Genomic DNA, 16,621 nt, shown 5'->3' with positions numbered 1-16,621 from the left:
TAAAAAAAAAAAAAAAAAAAAAAAAAAAGGTTCTAACAGAATTGTGAACTCATGTCACAGATTTCTACTCTAGGACTCACGTTTATGTCCTCACTTGGAATTTCATTTACACACTACTCTTCCAAAAATAAAGAAAACTCCATTATCAGTCTGGAAGTTTCAAAAAATACAGCTTAATACATTTAACTCTTTCTCCCAACCCAACTTCTCTTTTTCTCCCTCTGCAAACTCATACCTTAGTTTCTGGACCGACCTAATCCAATTTTTGTGAGTCTACAATAAAAATTTTAATTTCATAATCCCAAGAAAGTTGTTTGCATGGTACAATGCTCTCCTTGCAGGCATACAGACATATTACCATGTCAGTATTTTAAGGCATGCAGAAGACTGATGGCCACTCTTCTGGATACCGACTGTGCCTCTCAGGTGGATTTTCTGCACCTCTGTGGCCAACTGTGGGCTCAGTGAGCACAGGCTGGCCTCACTGGCCTTGCGCCTTCTGCTCTACTTCTGGCCTCTGTTCCAGTTACTCATGTGCACACAATCACCTCCTTACTCATTGTCCTACCATAAAACCACAGCCTACGATCCACTTCCTTGAGCAGACTTCTTTGATTTAGCTCAATCCTGTTCTCATCACACAGACAGCCAGGAGGGAAATGCTCTAGATGACAAGAATTTGGAACCTTAGTATTTTGCTAAAAGTTGGTATTCAAGTATAACCTACCTTCAGAGAATACTTACTATTATTTGAATTTAGATTATAAAAACTCGAGAAGAAAGTACTGTACTTCCATCTTTGTGAAAAACCAAATTTTCTTACCAACAGGTATAATTTTGTACCTGTTCTCCTTGCCATTCTGAATCACTGAGTGTCTGTCTGCAGTAGTTCTCTCACTGCAAACATAAGTGTTTCGCCTTGTCATGCCACCAGATGCAGTGTTGCTCTGTAAGAAAAGAGCATTTTTGTCTTAAACTATTAGGTAAGTATAGTCCAACAAGGAAAATATACCTCATCTACATACATAGGAACACAGTACTCAGGCTTTAAATAAAACCGTGCTAAACATCAACAGTAATGGTGAAAAGATCAGAAAAGAAGAGGAGTACAGCAACTTCAGCCTCTCCCGGCAGAATGAATGAAATAGCTATGACAGGATGATTTTGAAAAGCTGGTGTACAATAATGTAATAATTCACAGAGTATCACTTTTGTTCTTATTTTATAATCCCTGAAGTTGTTCAATTCCTAGTACCGCGCGCACGCACACACACACACACACACACACACACACACACAACACACAGAGAAAGCAAATATTTTCAAAATTAAAGAATAAGAGCTGGGCATGGTGGTGCACACCTATAATCCCGGCACCTGGGAAGCTGAGGCAGGAGGATCACAGTGAGTTCAAGACCAGCCTGGACTATATAGTCAGACCCTCTCTCAAAAAACCAAAAATTAAAGAGTAAGATTAGAAACAAGAGTATAGAGCCAGGTGTGGTGACACACACGTTATCATACATTTCTGGGAAGCAGAGGCAAAAGGATCTCAAGTTTGAGCTCAGCCTTGACAACTTACCAAGAACCTGTCTCAAAAATTTTTATATACATGCATATATATGTAATATATGATAAACACATACACAAGCAGTAAAATATAAACATTAAGACTTCTCTATGACACTGGATTTGACAACAGAGCCACAAATATAGCACTGAAAGCATAAGCAAAAAAAGAAAAAAATTAAGAGACAAGAGAAAGTATTTGAAAGCCTGTATCTGATTAAAGTCTACTATTCAGAATTCATGAAGTTTTCTTGCAACTCAATCACAAAGTCCATCCAGCCATCTGAGAGGGGTCTCACTATGTTGCCCTGGCTGGTGTCAAACTCTTGGGTTCCTATCACCCTCCCACCTCAGCTCCCGAGCAGCTGGAACCAGAGGCAAGAGCCACTGTGCAGCATCAAACAGCCCACCTGAAAAATGCACGACTGGAACAGACATTTCTGCAAAGGTCTACAAATGGCCTGAAAACACATGAATGATGCTCAGTGTCACTGGTCATTAAGAAAGTGCAAATCCAGCTGGGGATTTAGGTCAGTGGCACTATGCATGCCTCATAAGTGCAAGGTCCTGACCCTCAGTACAGAAAAAAAAAAGTGTAAGTTCAAACCATAAGAGACTTCAAACCCACTAATAAAATATGGGGAAAAAAAGTGTCATAAGCATAGGGAGAAATAGGAACTCTCTTATATTGCTCTGAAGAAATACAAAATCATGCAGTTGTTATGGAAAACAGCCTTGCAGTTGCTCAAAAAATAAAATATAGAAGGTGGGTGTGGTGTACACCTGTAAACCCAGTACTCATAGTGAAATCCTATCACAAAAAAACAAAAAGTAAACATACAATTAACATACAACCCAGAAATTTCATCTCTAGTTCAAGAGAATGAAAACCTAAGTTCAAACAGAAATTTGTACATAAATGTTTACAGAAACATTTATAATAACCAAAAGATAGACAATAATTAGTGTCTATCAAAAGATGATCAAATAAATTATGGTATATACAAACAATGGAGTATTACTCAGCCCTGAAAAGGAAAGAAGTACTAATATACTAATTCAATTTGGAAAAACCTTGAAAACATGCCAAGTTAAAGAAGCCATGCACAAAAGGATGCACATTGCATGGCTTTATTTATACAAAATATTCAAGACAGGCAAACCTACATGGCAAAAAGCAGACTTACTGGTGGATGCTATGGGGAAGGGGATGAGGGGAGTGATTACTAAATGGGAACAGGGTGTTAATCTGGGGTGTGGAAAGTTCTGAATTAAAGACAGGAGTGGCTGTACACATACATGTCAATTAAACCTTTAAAATAAAAACAAAAGAGGAACAATAGTCATAATGAAGGAATTTATCATGTAATTCACTTTATTATTATTTTTCCACACCCTAGGGATTAAACCCAGGGCCTTGCACATGCCGTGCACGCACTCTTCAACTAAATTACACACCTAGACCGATAATTTAAAAAAAAAAAAAATTTGTGGGCAGTACTGCAGATTGAACCTGGTATCTTTATGCTAAGCAACATCCACAGTCCTTTTTTGGGGTTGGGGTGGGGTACTGGGGATTGAACTCAGGCCCTAGTCTTTGCGAGGCAGGTGGTGGAAACACTGAGCTAAAAATCCTCGGCCCTATCCTTTTTTGAGAAAGGGTCTCACTAAACTGCCCTGGGCTTGCACTTGTGCTCCATCTGCTACAGTCTCCCAAGTGCTAGGATTACAGGGGTGTGCACCACACACAGCCTAATCACAATTTTCAAACAATGCAGTCACTTTTCCCACAGAAAAAAAAGACCAGCACAGTCAAACTTCAGAGACAAATGAGAGGGAAGTACAGTGTTGCTACGATGCTTTGGATGAGGGGCCCCAAAGGCCTAGACAGTAACAGCTTGGTCCCCAGGGTGAGACTGAGGGCAGTATGAGATCCTTATGAGGCAGGGCTCAGTAGAGTTCTTCTACCCCTGCGGTGTGCCCCTAAAGGGACAGGCTCAGGAATCAAGTGGTCTGCTCTGCCACCTGCCCCTGCCAGGATGGATGCGTTACCTCACCAGATGCCCACAACTATAAGGGTGCCCTGCACTGGACTGGAACTTTCAAAAATTTCAGTCAAATTTTAAGTTAACTGCCTCAGATAGTTTGTTATAGTAAGTCAAAGCTGATTAATACAAGTGTTAACTATTGTTTTATGTGTAGGCGAGTACAGCTAGCTGACAAAGCTCAGGATATAATTTACAAGGGCAGCATGCGGATGAGTTAAGTGCATCAGGAAAAAAAAGTCAGGAAGACAGAGACTGAAATTCTTATCTCCTCTGCTGTCCACAAAAGTAGGGTGTCATTTAGAGACCAAAATAAAAAAGACCAAGCACAAAGTTAGAAAATGAGACATAATTCTGGGTTTCCTAATGTTCTCCTGACTCCAGAAGGGTAAAAGGAAGGGTGCCCAAGGAAGCAGCGGGTTCATAGGGCTCCTGTCTAGGGCTTTTCTGAGAGCCTGGGGTTGTATTCCCCTCAATTCTCTAAGGAAAACATGCTCACAAAATAACATTAAGATTGCTTACTTCTCTACAAATTATTTCCAAAATTACTTCCAGGAGTGCTAAGAAAAATAATTCTCATGCTAAGTGAGAGAACCACTTCCACCCATGGAAAAGGCTTCTGAAGCTGAACGGATTTAATAAATTTCAAGAATACCACCTACTCATGGGGGCTATTTCATTAAGAGTATGGATTAAGAGGGACCTGGGATTTGGCTCAGTGGTTCTGCCGCCTGCCTTGCAAGCCCAAGGACCCGAGTTCGATCCCTGGTACCCTTCCCCCAAAAAATTTGAGTACGGATTAAGGGCTAGGGATTTAGCTCAGTGGTTTCAGCACCTGTTTCGCAAGTGCAAGGACTGGAGTTTGATCCCCAGTACCAAAAAAAAAAAAAAAAAAAAAGAGAGAGAGAGAGTATGGATTAAGAGCTGGATGTAGGCTGGCAGGGTAGCCTAAAGCAATTATCTACCCTTGCTTCACTGTCTTCACTTTAGGCTAGCTGACCCACGTCCCCAGCACATGGACAGTCCTGAGTGCAAGCACAGTGGTTAACCTTCCAGCACTGTGCACATCAGGCTTCTTCCTACTTTCAGCTGTCTGGGTAGACAGTGTTTTGGTTGGCTCCCTCTGTTAGACTGTGTGATCTTCCAATTCTCACTACCCGACATGAACCTAAAGCTTGGCAGATGTGTGAACAACCATGAAAAGCCCTTGCACAGAGGACTGAGTGACACCTCTAGTGTGTGAGAGGTGTGCTGTGGCTTGAGTGTTTGTGTCACTCAATAGTAAGTTCCTGGGCCAGAGATTTAGCTCACCTGCCTTGCAAGGCTCAAGGCCCTGAGTTGGATCCCTGGCACCAGAAAAACAAACAAACAAACAAATATAAATACACAAAAAAAATAGCAAGTTCCTGTTGAATCTTAATCTCCAATGTAACAGTATGAAGAAGTAGGTTTAGCTTGGCATGATGGCACAGGCCTATTATAATCTAACCCTGAGATTATTAATTATAATCTCAAGCGGCTGAAGGACGATCACAAGTTAAAGATTGACTTGTTCTGCTTAGCAGGACCCTGTCCCAAATAAAACAAAAAGGGCTGAGATGTAGCACAGTGTGAAGGCCTCAAGTTCAATCCCCAGCACTTGGGGAAAAATAAGTGGGTGTTTAGGAGGCCATTAGTGCCCTACAGAAGGGCTTGAGGCAGGGTCACATCTTCTGTAAGGATGTGTTCCTCTCCTCTAAATGATGTGGCAACAGGGCTCTATCTTGGAAGCAGACAGAAGTCCTCATCAGACAATGAACTATCACCTTGATCTTGGCCTTTCCAGCCTCCAGGACCTAGGAAATCAGTGTCTGGTCCTCATAAATCACCCAGTCCCAGGTACTGTGTTGTATCAGCAAGAACAAACTAAAACAATGGATGGGAATAAGAAAAACCTATGATGAAGCAAGGGGTATTCTGAGTCTGGAGGCCTAAAGGGAGGGCAGAGGAGATCCCAGAGTGTAAAGGATGGACTCACAAAAGCTGTGTTTAGCTGGTTCCAGTCCAACAATCCAACAATACTTACACTGGGCACAGCCGGGCTTTTCTTGCGCTCAGGAATATCTGCTTTGTTGGGATTACTTGCGTTCCCAAGCATGGGGCTGGCTGGAGCGATTCCCTTTCCTCCCCCTGCACTGCTGTTAGATTTCCGGGAGGGAATTCCATCTTCTTTGAGGTCACTGTCTGCAGTGCTGGTCTGACTCCTCTTCGGATATGCAACAACTGAAGGAACAGCTGGTCCAGCTAAAATGAAGAGTAAAACCCTGACTCTTTAAAACACAGTTTCACATTTTATTCTATGAAAATAAACATATTCTGTAAGATGGTCTAACACTGCTATTCCCCTTAAAAGGGTGAAACACTAAAATCTTACTGTTTTCTATTTACGTATGTTTACAATACCCTGTAAAATGAATATATTTACCCTATCTATAAAATCAACTTAATTACAACTTTTCATTTATTAGTTTCTTTTTTAAAAATTAGTAAGCATCTGAAGTTGTCTTTTGGAAACAATGTTTGGGGTGTTACAGCATAGATAAGTAGATGAAACACGTCATACAGCATGGGCTGCTCTGTTGGTATAGCTGAGCAACATGTCCTTCTCATACAAGAGATGCCTGCATCTTTTACAAGAGAAGAGTACAGATTTCATGGGTCATTTCTTTTAAAATTTTATCTTGGGTTTTTACAAATGCACTTATAACCTGTAGATAAACAGGAATCTGAGTCGACAGGGGAAAGTGGCAAAAGCAGAGGAAAACAAATTTTTCCAACAAGTGACAGGGAGAAAGTGGGTGGGGGTTCCTGGTCTTAGCCTTATTCTAGGAGTGTTTGCCAATGACAGACCAGTGATAGCCCAGGTACAAGAAGAACTGGTTCTATGGCGAGCTGTCTGGAGACCCTGACAGTAAGTTCAGAGAATTTGGAAATAAAACATGAAACTTAGTGCACTCCTCAGATATGATGTCCAGTGCAAATCCTAAGGTACAGTAGCAAATGCTCATCACTTATTCTGAAGTAGAAGAGGCTGTATTTTAGTTCTGTTGAAAGGACAGAGGCACAGAGTAGCTACTTTTTGGACAAAAATCTAAATGCTAGTTCTATTTCAAACTAAATTAAGAGGAAATATGGGCTGTATTGATCTGAGAAGAACAATTAAGCTCCCACTATGGCAATTTTTTTGGGGTAACCAAGGATCAAACTCAGGATCTTGCATTTGTGAGGCAGGCAGCACCCCCAGTTTGGCAATTTTAACATGTAAAACAAAGAACTAGCCATGGATAAGTTGATATTAATTACCCTTACCACTTACCTTTCTTCTCAATATCATAAGAAGTCTACTAACATTATAAACTTTCAGGTTACTACTGATTTGCTTTGAAACCTCTGTATTTAGGTTTTGTTGTTGTTGTTGTTGTTTTTTGGTACCAGGGATTGAACTCAGGTCTTTGTGCTTGCAAGGCAGGCGGTAGAACCACTGAGCTAAATCCCTGGCCCAAGTTTTTATATCTTTAAAATTTAGGGTATGAGATTCTGAATAGAAACATGGACTGAAAGTAAAACCTCATTCAGATTCTCCTAGCTTTACTTGCATTCCACTGTCTCTTTCTTCTTCTTTTTTTTTTGAGACAGGGGTCTCACTATACAGTTCAGACTACCCTGAAACTCACTATGTAGGCACAGGCTGGTCTTGAACTCAGTGATCCTCCTGCCTCAGCCTCTCGAGTGCTGGGATTACAGGCGTGCGCCACCATGCCTGGCCTGTCCCTTTCCTCTTTTTTCTATTTTTTGGTACCAGGGATTGAAACCAGAGCCTTACATTTACTACGTGTTTTGTTTTTAGTTCTACATCCTTTCATCCTATGTGTGGATTCCTATAGGAATCACCAGTCAAGGTGCAGAACAGTTCCATCCAAAAGACCTCCCGGCTACCCTTTCATGGCCCCAGCCACCTCTCCCCCACCCCATATCCCTTCTTTTCACCTTGGCAACTACTATCCTTCTCTCCATCTCTATCATTCTGTCATTTCAGAATGTACAGCATAAGTCCCTTAAAACATCAGTTAGTTTCCTTGTACTGTGTAGTAGTTGGACTAGAAATGTACCTCAATGGTAAAGTGCTTGCCTAGCATGCCTGAGGCCCTGGGTTCAATCCTTAGAGTTAAAAAAAAAGTAGCTGTTGGTGTGATTATATCACTCAGAACTTGGATTTTTATGTAGTCAACTTTTCAGTCCTTTCTTTCATAGGTTTAGTGTCTGGTGGTGTATTTACCAGTCCAAGTTACTAAACAAATGACCTTTCCTCTTCCCCCTCCTCTCCTTCCCTTCTCTTCCCTCAATATGAGCTATTCTCTGGGTGCATCTTTCTCTCTTCCTTGCTTTTCTTGCTTTCTTTTCTGTGTGTGGCTTCGTGTGTGCACGCACGAGTGTGTGTGTGTTACTAGGGACTGAAGTCAGAGCCTTATATGAAAGGCAAGGCTGTAACACCAAGCTACAACTCCAGCTCCTGTGTTTCCTTTTCATGTTTCTAGGGTTTTATTTTTATGTTCATATCGTCACTTCAAATAGAATTTAGTCTTTTGTAAGATGTGAGAAATGAATCTGAATTTTTTCTGATGACTTTCAAATTGCTTCTGTACCATTTTTTGATTAGTGGTTTTCTGTTTTGGGATTTCTCTTCCTTGCTATGTTCCAGTGTGGCCTCAAATTCTCATCACCCTCCTGCCGCAGCCTCCCTGGATGCTAGGATTACAGATACATGCCATCACACTCAGCTAGATTAATAAATGTGTGACAAATAACACCTTAAAAACTGAAAAAATCACTCCTTCCAGAAAAGTGTGTGTACACTGCAGCATTTCACGTCTGGGTCCAGAGTTAAAAAGCACAGTTGTAAGCTAGGCATGGTGGCACATGCCTGTAATCCCAGCACTCAGAAGGCTGAGGCAGGAGGACCTCTGTGAGTTCAAGGCTAGCCTGGGCTACATAGAGAGACCCTGTCTCAAAAGACAAACAAACAGACACAAACAAAAAAATAACAATAAAAAAACCAAACCAAGACCCCTCCCCTCTAAAAAAGCACAGCTACAAGGGCCAGGGATTTAGCTCAGTGGTGCCAAAGGTCCTGAGTTCAATCCCCAGTACAAAAAAAAAAAAAAGCACATATCCAGTCTATGCTGTGGTTGGGAAAGTGGGTATATACCCAGGAGAGGGGGCTAGCTGGATCCAGCCCTCACGTGCTCTCTAATGCACTCTTTGCAAGGATCCAGTTGGGGACCCATCCCTTTTTAGCACGTGAAGATCACTGCAACCACAACTTTCCTCTGCTGTTCAATATACCACTGTTTCTATAAAAAAATAAAAACAGCCAGGGATGTAGTTCAGTGGTGCTGTGCCTGTTTTGCGCAAGGTCCTGGGTTCAATCCCTGATAACCAAAAAAATCCAAAAACCAAAAAACAGCTGGGGATTTGGTCAGTCAGTAATAAATCTCAATCTCTCCGTCCCTCTCTTTTTGGAACTGGGGATCCAACTCAGGACCCTGCACTTGCGAGGCAGGCGACAGAACCACTGAGCTATATCCCTGGCCCACTAATTTTCTCTATAATCAGATTTATGGAATATTCTTGTATGGACTTTTTAATACTAGAAGCTACAAGAAAGAAGGCTTTTGGAAATCATTACAAAAAGACTACTCCAGGGCCGGAGATTTAGCTCAGTGGTTCTAGCAAATGCCTCACAAATGCAAGGACCCAAGTTTGAGCTCCAGTACCATAAAAAAAAAAAAAAAAAAAAAAAAAAAGACTACTCCAACGAGGTGCTCTAGTGGACTAACCACAGGACTAGGAACCAGGAGTCCTGGGTCTGCCTCAGGTATTCCTTGCTTGTCCTGTAATCTCAGTGACTTGGTGACCTCTGGCCTTATTAATAAAATGCAGGATTACTGAGTTATGACACAAGGTTTAAAGTGCCCTCTCTCTCTTCTGTGTTAACCCTTTGGTACTTGGAATTGAACCCATCGGTGTGCTATCACTGAGCTACATCCCCAACCCCTTTAATTATTTAGGTACCAGGGATCAAATTCAGGACCTTGTGTTTGTGAGACAGGCAGCACCAACCCCTTTTATTTTGAGATAGAGTCTTGCTAAATTACCCAGGCTGATGTGACCTTGTGATCCTCCCGCCTCAGGCCTGAGTAGCTGGGAATGCAGGCATATACTGCTATGCTCTGCCTAAAAGTCTTTATCTCTAAAATTTTATAAACTGGGGGAAAGAGACATAAATAATCCAGATTGAATCTATATGCTTAAGAAAAAACAAACATGTAAGATATTCACCAGAGAAACAAAAAAAAAATCCTATTAGATTTCCTCTCACATTTAAGAATACCTCCCTCTAACTGAATGGTTTGGAACAGTATATGGGCAGTTGCTAGCTGCCTCTGTAGCCTACAGTCGCTGACAGCCACTTTGTTAACAACACGAGGACACAAGGAGACAGAGCCCCAGATCACCACTTGAGTGAGTCCCAAGTGCTGCTGAGTACACATCCTGGCATGGTAATGGTTCCCAGCTCAGTTCTGCCCCTGAGCAGTTGGCAGGCAGCATCAGGAGCATAGGAGAACACCAAGACAGCAAGCATTGTTTTAGTGCAAAACACAAGCTGTGCACACCTGGAATGCTCTGTGTGATTCTCAGTTTCAAACCTCGAGATGAAAGAATGGAGGTAAAAAATATCCAGAGAAGGGAAACAAAATAAACAAGGGGTGAGTGGGGATTTTGCACGAGGATTATTCTTAAAACTCAGGACCAGAATAGTTTCTAAATCCTAGAATACTGCCTGTTTTACATTTACATTTATAGTTACTGGTAAATAAACCCCATGCTAGCATCTCAGGACTCCAACACAGGGCTGCCTTAAAAGTAGAACACCTGCAGGGTTGGTAAGGCACACTCACTAGGGCCTTCAGCCTCACAAGGTAGTGGCTTGTAGGCTGAAGTTTAAGCGTGAGCATGGAAAGGAGAATGACAATAAAAACATAAGCCAAATGAAGTCAGAACTTGGGTACCACATATTCTCGAGGGCTATGCTGTCCAACAAGGTGACCTCTGGCCACATGTGGCAATATGCATTCACATGGAATGAAATTTAAAAATATTTCAAAAGTGCTCAAGAGCTTACTGCAGTAGTAGCCAATGGGCTGGACTGCAGACACAGAACAATGTCATCAGAAGAGAGTTCTACCACACAGTGCTGCCCTAGAAAGTGAACCCCAGGCAGAGGTAGGGAAGAGATGAACAGAGATACAGGATAAGGCAGGGGTCCTGTAGGGCAGAGGAGGCGCTTTCCAGCCAACTGGCCTCACCCAGAAAAAGGCTACCGAATGAAATGTACCAAGGAAATGTGATCCACGATCAGGTCAGTATCTGCAGGAATGCCAAACAATGCAACAAGTGGACATAAAGCCCATTTGAAATCCCAAAGGCCCCATGCAAGCCTTGGAACAGCTCAGACTCACCATGGTCACTGTAACGCCTCTGCTTCTGGCTGGAAGAAATGCTTCTCTGCACTTTGTGGTGAGGAGACTGGCCGGTACTATTGCTGAGGTCGCTGCTTGGCCGCACCTTAGCAAGTGAAAGGTTGCTGCTAGAACTGGAGTCACTAGCGTCCAGCTAGGGGAGAACAAGAAGAGCAGCAACCACACACGGACCCCAGTGGCTTGTCAGGAAACCCAGCTTCTCGTGACCACACACTTCTCATGAGTACTCACTCAGAGAGGGTGGCTCACAAAGTACACAGTGACAACTCTAAAGTTGGGCAACAGTATGCTCCTGACTACAAGGAAACCCACAAAAGGGAATGTACTGGGATCTTCTTTCTAGGCTGTTTCAAATAACTATAGGCATTCTGTTTATTTCATTTTATATATTACAACCATTTCTAAACTATTCATGACGATAGGCTAATTTATGAATGCCCACGTTTATGACAATACCCATTAGATAGATTTGAAAAATGATATGCCAAATATGTCATACATATTAAAAAGACAAAAATGGAACAGTTTACAAAAACTGACAATTTTTTATAAAGAATTTTTCAGTTCTTCCTCTGATTACTCTTACCTCAGAAGATTTTCTCCCCAGCAACAAATATGTAGCTGTGATTTCATCATATTTCATTTTACTAAGAGATTCCTGAATTTCTTCTTGTGAATATCCCATTCCCACCATGATATCTAAAAGAAGGGTATAATGTGGTTTATGTTTTGTTAACAGACTAAAATAATTTTCTTTATCTGACCTAAAAGATTATATACTTTCTAACATGAATGAGCAGCTGAACATTTTTATGAGCTGCTGGGTGCTGATACAGGAAACTGTAGACAGTTAAGTTCCTGAGCATGACAGAACACACACACGCAGGCACATGCACGCACGCACATGCACGCACACATGCAGAGCCAGAGAATAATTACCTATTCTTTTCTGGTCTGAGATGTTTAGTTCTGGTTCAATGAATGGTTTAAGTTCATCTTCTTCATGCCCTGCATTGATCCACCTGTCCTTCATGATTTGCTGAAAATGTAAACTGTTCATTAGCAGTATAAAATATCTCAATAACCACAATATTTAGGAAAATGTCTCATTAAATTAGAGCTCAAAAATAAAATGTTTTGGGTGTCATTTTTGCCACACTTTCTGCTCGAAAAACACCAGATATTCAGAACATCACACCAACTAAGCAAAGTTCTGAACATACCCAAAACACCCCAACCCACTTGTGTCATTACCTCTAGAGTGCCACGCTTAATTGGGTTTAGCACCAGGAAGCGTTTGAGAAGGTTTTCACAGTCTGTGGACATGTAGAAAGGGATTCTGTATTTCCCTCTTAATACTCTCTCTCTCAGTTCCTTTGAGACAGAGAGGAGAAAGAAAAGTACTGAGTCAACTTTTAGGTTTAGGAAAAACAAACAAACATAAACCAACCCACAAGTGTCTGAAACTCCTAAACCAATAAAACATAAAAATATTAATCCCTATAATTTTATTGAAACGCTGTCAGTTTTATGAAGAATATAGCTGTAACTGCTTCTTATACCTTCAAATTCTGTCCATCGAAGGGTAGGGAACCACTGACTAGGGTGTACAGAATGACGCCTAGACTCCACACGTCGACCTCTGGCCCATCGTACTTCTTGCCCTGGAAGAGCTCTGGGGCTGCATATGGAGGACTACCACAAAATGTGTCTAGTTTATTGCCAACAGTAAATTCATTGCTAAAACCAAAATCTGCTATTTTAATGTTCATATCCGCATCTAATAATAGATTTTCAGCCTAGGGGGAAAAATATCAAGACAAAAATGAAATTTAAACAAAATACATTTACAACTATAATAGGATTAGGCATTTCATAAAACCTTTTGTAACGACATAAAGTTAATTATTAACTAATTAATAAAATGACAAAACACTACTTCTAGAGAAAAATCAGAAAACAATTAAGCCAGTCCAAATTTTATAACATTAACAATATCAAACATTACATACAGATTAAATATAGCACTAATTTAAACATTAAATACCCCAAGACAGGAAAAATTTCTATCGCTTTTTCAACTGAGTTTTAAATATAACTTTTAAATATAACAGTACTTGCTTTAAGAGGATTGACACATTTCATAAAAATTACAGTACTGGGAAGAGAAGAATCCCCAACACGTCCAATAAACATAAGTAATCACAGTAACTTCCATTTACTTCAACCAACATCTACCATGCAGCTACTGCAGAGCAGATGGTAGATGGAAGTCTCCATGTACGGTGATGAAGGAGACAGGGCTCTGCCCTCAGGAGCTCACAGTTTGAGGAGCGACGCAGAAAGGCAGCAGCCCTAAGACCAAGTGCAGTGACAAAGGAGGCACCCACTGTGGGCTCAGCACTGGGAGGGATAGGCAGCTTCCCAGGGGAAGTGAAATCAAAGCCCAAGAAGGCACACCTGATGGCACCTGGTGTTTTCCAGTAGAATACAGTGTGAAACTCACAGAGAAGGGAAAAGAAGTTTCTTTTGAGATCCTGAAAGACAGTGTGTAGGGAAATATATGTAGAGATGGCAGGGGCTAGGCTGAACCACAGATGGCCACCAAGTGAGCTCAGCTTATGAAATGAGGCTTCACACCCTGAAGGCAAGAGGAAGCCACTGAAGAGTCGTGGAAAACATACATTGAAAGGAAGAAACAAAACTGGAAGCACAGCCGGGCATGGTGGCGCATGCCTGTAAACCCAGCACTTGGGAGTATGAGGCAGGAGGATCACTGTGAGTTCGAGACCAGCCTGAACTACACATTGAGTTCCAGATCAGTCTCAACTACATAGTGAGACACTGTCTCAAAAAAGCCAACCAACCAATCAACCAACCAACCAACCAACCAACAAAAAAACCTGGAAGCAGAGAAGACCAGGCAAGAAACTCATGTGGTGATAGAGTATGAAGTGATGATAGTCTGGCCTTGGAAAGTAGGAAAATGGGCAAAAGAAACATTTGGGAAACATCAAGAACCTGGTGACTGAGCGAAGAGCTGAGCAGAAGGAAGCCTGAGGGTCACCAGGCACCAGGGAGGAACACACCCTCCAGTTCAGGAAGGATGGTGTAGGCTCTGAATCGGCTGTACCTGTGGTACTAAGGGATGCTCAAGTGAAGATGCCCTCTTGCCAGTCACATCCCTGGAATGGGTGGGGTCCTCGGCACACAGGTGGCCACTGTGGTGCTTTAGTAGCTATGAATGCACTCAGGGTGGGTGCTGAGGAACAGGCACATGGACAGCAATCACATGGGGAGAGCAGGGAGTGAGCACCCCATTAATGAGCATCTAGAAGATGCTTAGAAAATGTGACTTGAAGGCAGAGAAGAGCATGAGGATAGGGGGCAGCCAGAGAGGTTTCTCTGGAAGGGATGGTGTAGGCTTGAATGTGTGGAAACACCACTGATCACAGCCACAAAAGGAGAGTGTAGGAAGAAATGGAGAAGAGAGGCAGCAGATAGCACAGCCTGGAAGTAGCAGGTGCAAGGCAAGGTGTGTAGAGGTACCCACACTCCTGGGACAAGAGGACGAAAGTGAGGGTTGCCTATATGTGCAGCCACACCAGACCTAAAGGTCTGCTAGGCAAACTGCTTCTGTGAGTATTCACCTGAGCAGTGAGGCTGGAGGCCCAGGCCCAGGGGAGGCCTCCTACAGGGGCCCTGCTGTAGGACAGAACGTCAGCTTGGGAGTGGATGTGGGTACCAGGCACAGTGAGCAGACTGTTCAGGTGCTTGAGCACTCCAGGGCATGAGCCGTCTGGCTGGGAGGGCACTGTCCTCCAGAGATCAACCCCCTGCTGCCTTCACTGAGATATGAAATGCTTTAATACAGTTCCTCTTCCTTCTTCCCACCTGCCTATCTTTGGGGGGGGGCACGAGGATCAAATTTGGGTCCTCTCACTTGTGAGGCAGGCAGCTGAACCACTGAGCTAAATCCCTGGCCCTCCTGCCTGTCTTTTTAGTTTTTGCAATACTGAAGGTTGAATCCAGGGGCTTCACACTGAGCTACAACCCCAGCCCTTATTTTTAAAAATTTGAAACAAGGTCTCACTAAGTTGCTAAGATGTCCAAGATGGGCTTGAACTTCTCTTCCTCCTGGAACACTGAGATCATAGGCATATGCCACCATTCCCAACTTACTTTATTTTTAATGTTCCTTACTATAACTTGATGAAAAGGATTCAATTATTTTAGGAATTTTTCTTATTGAAGAACACAATCTAATCTATGCTTCTCCGTGAAATGACTAATGGGAAGACTGAAGATTCGCTCAGCAAAGGCACCTGGACTTACCTTGAGGTCTCTGTGAACGATCCGTTTTTGGTGGCAATACTGCACTGCAGACACAATCTAGACAGGAGAGCGGCGAGGGTTAGTCACCACTGGTGTAGATGCAAAATCAAGATGCTAACACCTTACTAATGTTCATTCTCACATGCAAAAGACTCAGATAGCTCTTGAATGTGTGGATTTCTGAAAAGAATTTTCTTAAGCTTTGACCTTTTCAATCTGGGGAAATTAAAGGGTGAAAGCAAGGAGAGAAATGACTTTTTCCTGTTCTCTCTAGGTTTTGGTTTTGTTTTGTTTTGTTTTTTCCCAGTACTGGGGATTGAATACAGGACCCAATTTCATACATCCCCAGTCCTTTTTTAAGACAGGGTCTCAACTAAGTTCCTCAGTTGCCTAGGCTGGGCTCAAACTTCCTTCTCCCCACTTTTTTGAGTGTCTTGCTATGTAGTCTAGGCTAGCTTTGAACTCATGTAGGCCAGGCTGACTGTCCACAGGCATGCGTCACCATGCCTAGCCTGAGCTCAAACTTTCCATCCTCCTGCCTCAGCCTCCCAGAGTGCAAGGACTACAGGTATGTACCACCTCACCCTGCTATGTTCTCTTTAGTTTTAAATAGAAGTCTCTTCTTGGACCCCATCTGCTCATTCTGTTTCTTTTTTTTCTATGGTATCAGGTAGGACCTTTTTTGGTCTAGACTACCCTGGCTGCTGCAAGGCACAAGACCAAATGGCTCTGGGGCAACCTCCCATGCCTGTGAATGCAGCTCCTAAGTAAACCGGCAGTCACAGGCTATCCGGGCCAAGTGTTAGTCCAGGTGGCTCTCTTTTGCTAACTATGTCTCTTCCCAGCCACACCCTAACACTTCTTCCTCTTAGCTGATGTGAGGTTGAGGAAAGCACCAAGTACTTAACCTTAGTATCCTTTCCCTTAAAAAGAAGGAATGTTCTGTATGTGAGTTGAAAACTATTAACACCATTAATTAAACAACTGTTTTACTGAAATTTCACAATGACTGATACTTTTTGGCACCACTAAGCTAAATCCCTGGCCCAACTGATACTAATTTTTTTTTTTTTTTTTTTTTTTTTTTTTTTT

General features: G+C 42.3%; 1 protein-coding gene across 13 annotated transcripts in view; it reads right to left on the bottom strand.

The window, feature by feature from the left end:
• The window catches only part of Mark3 (microtubule affinity regulating kinase 3), an 89,682-nt gene that overhangs the window by 16,598 nt on the left and 56,463 nt on the right, over nt 1-16,621 (bottom strand). For 11 of the 13 annotated variants that reach the window (XM_033766839.1, XM_033766828.1, XM_033766827.1 and 8 more), the window contains 8 exons: nt 15,530-15,586; nt 12,757-12,993; nt 12,449-12,568; nt 12,134-12,233; nt 11,781-11,893; nt 11,174-11,327; nt 5,680-5,897; nt 844-947 (listed from right to left, as the gene is read on the bottom strand). In XM_033766839.1, the coding sequence (XP_033622730.1) occupies nt 844-947; nt 5,680-5,897; nt 11,174-11,327; nt 11,781-11,893; nt 12,134-12,233; nt 12,449-12,568; nt 12,757-12,993; nt 15,530-15,586 (1,103 nt within the window). The remainder of the gene's footprint in view (nt 1-843; nt 948-5,679; nt 5,898-11,173; nt 11,328-11,780; nt 11,894-12,133; nt 12,234-12,448; nt 12,569-12,756; nt 12,994-15,529; nt 15,587-16,621) is intronic. The other 2 variants (XM_033766829.1, XM_033766835.1) reach the window with 1 other exon arrangement.

This window comes from Fukomys damarensis, unplaced genomic scaffold (genome assembly GCF_012274545.1).
Source record: "Fukomys damarensis isolate Sample0158 unplaced genomic scaffold, DMR_v1.0_HiC HiC_scaffold_21, whole genome shotgun sequence".
NCBI lineage: Eukaryota > Metazoa > Chordata > Mammalia > Rodentia > Bathyergidae > Fukomys > Fukomys damarensis.
Note: the sequence above shows the minus strand (reverse complement) of the source record. Positions and strands in the feature narration are given on the sequence as shown.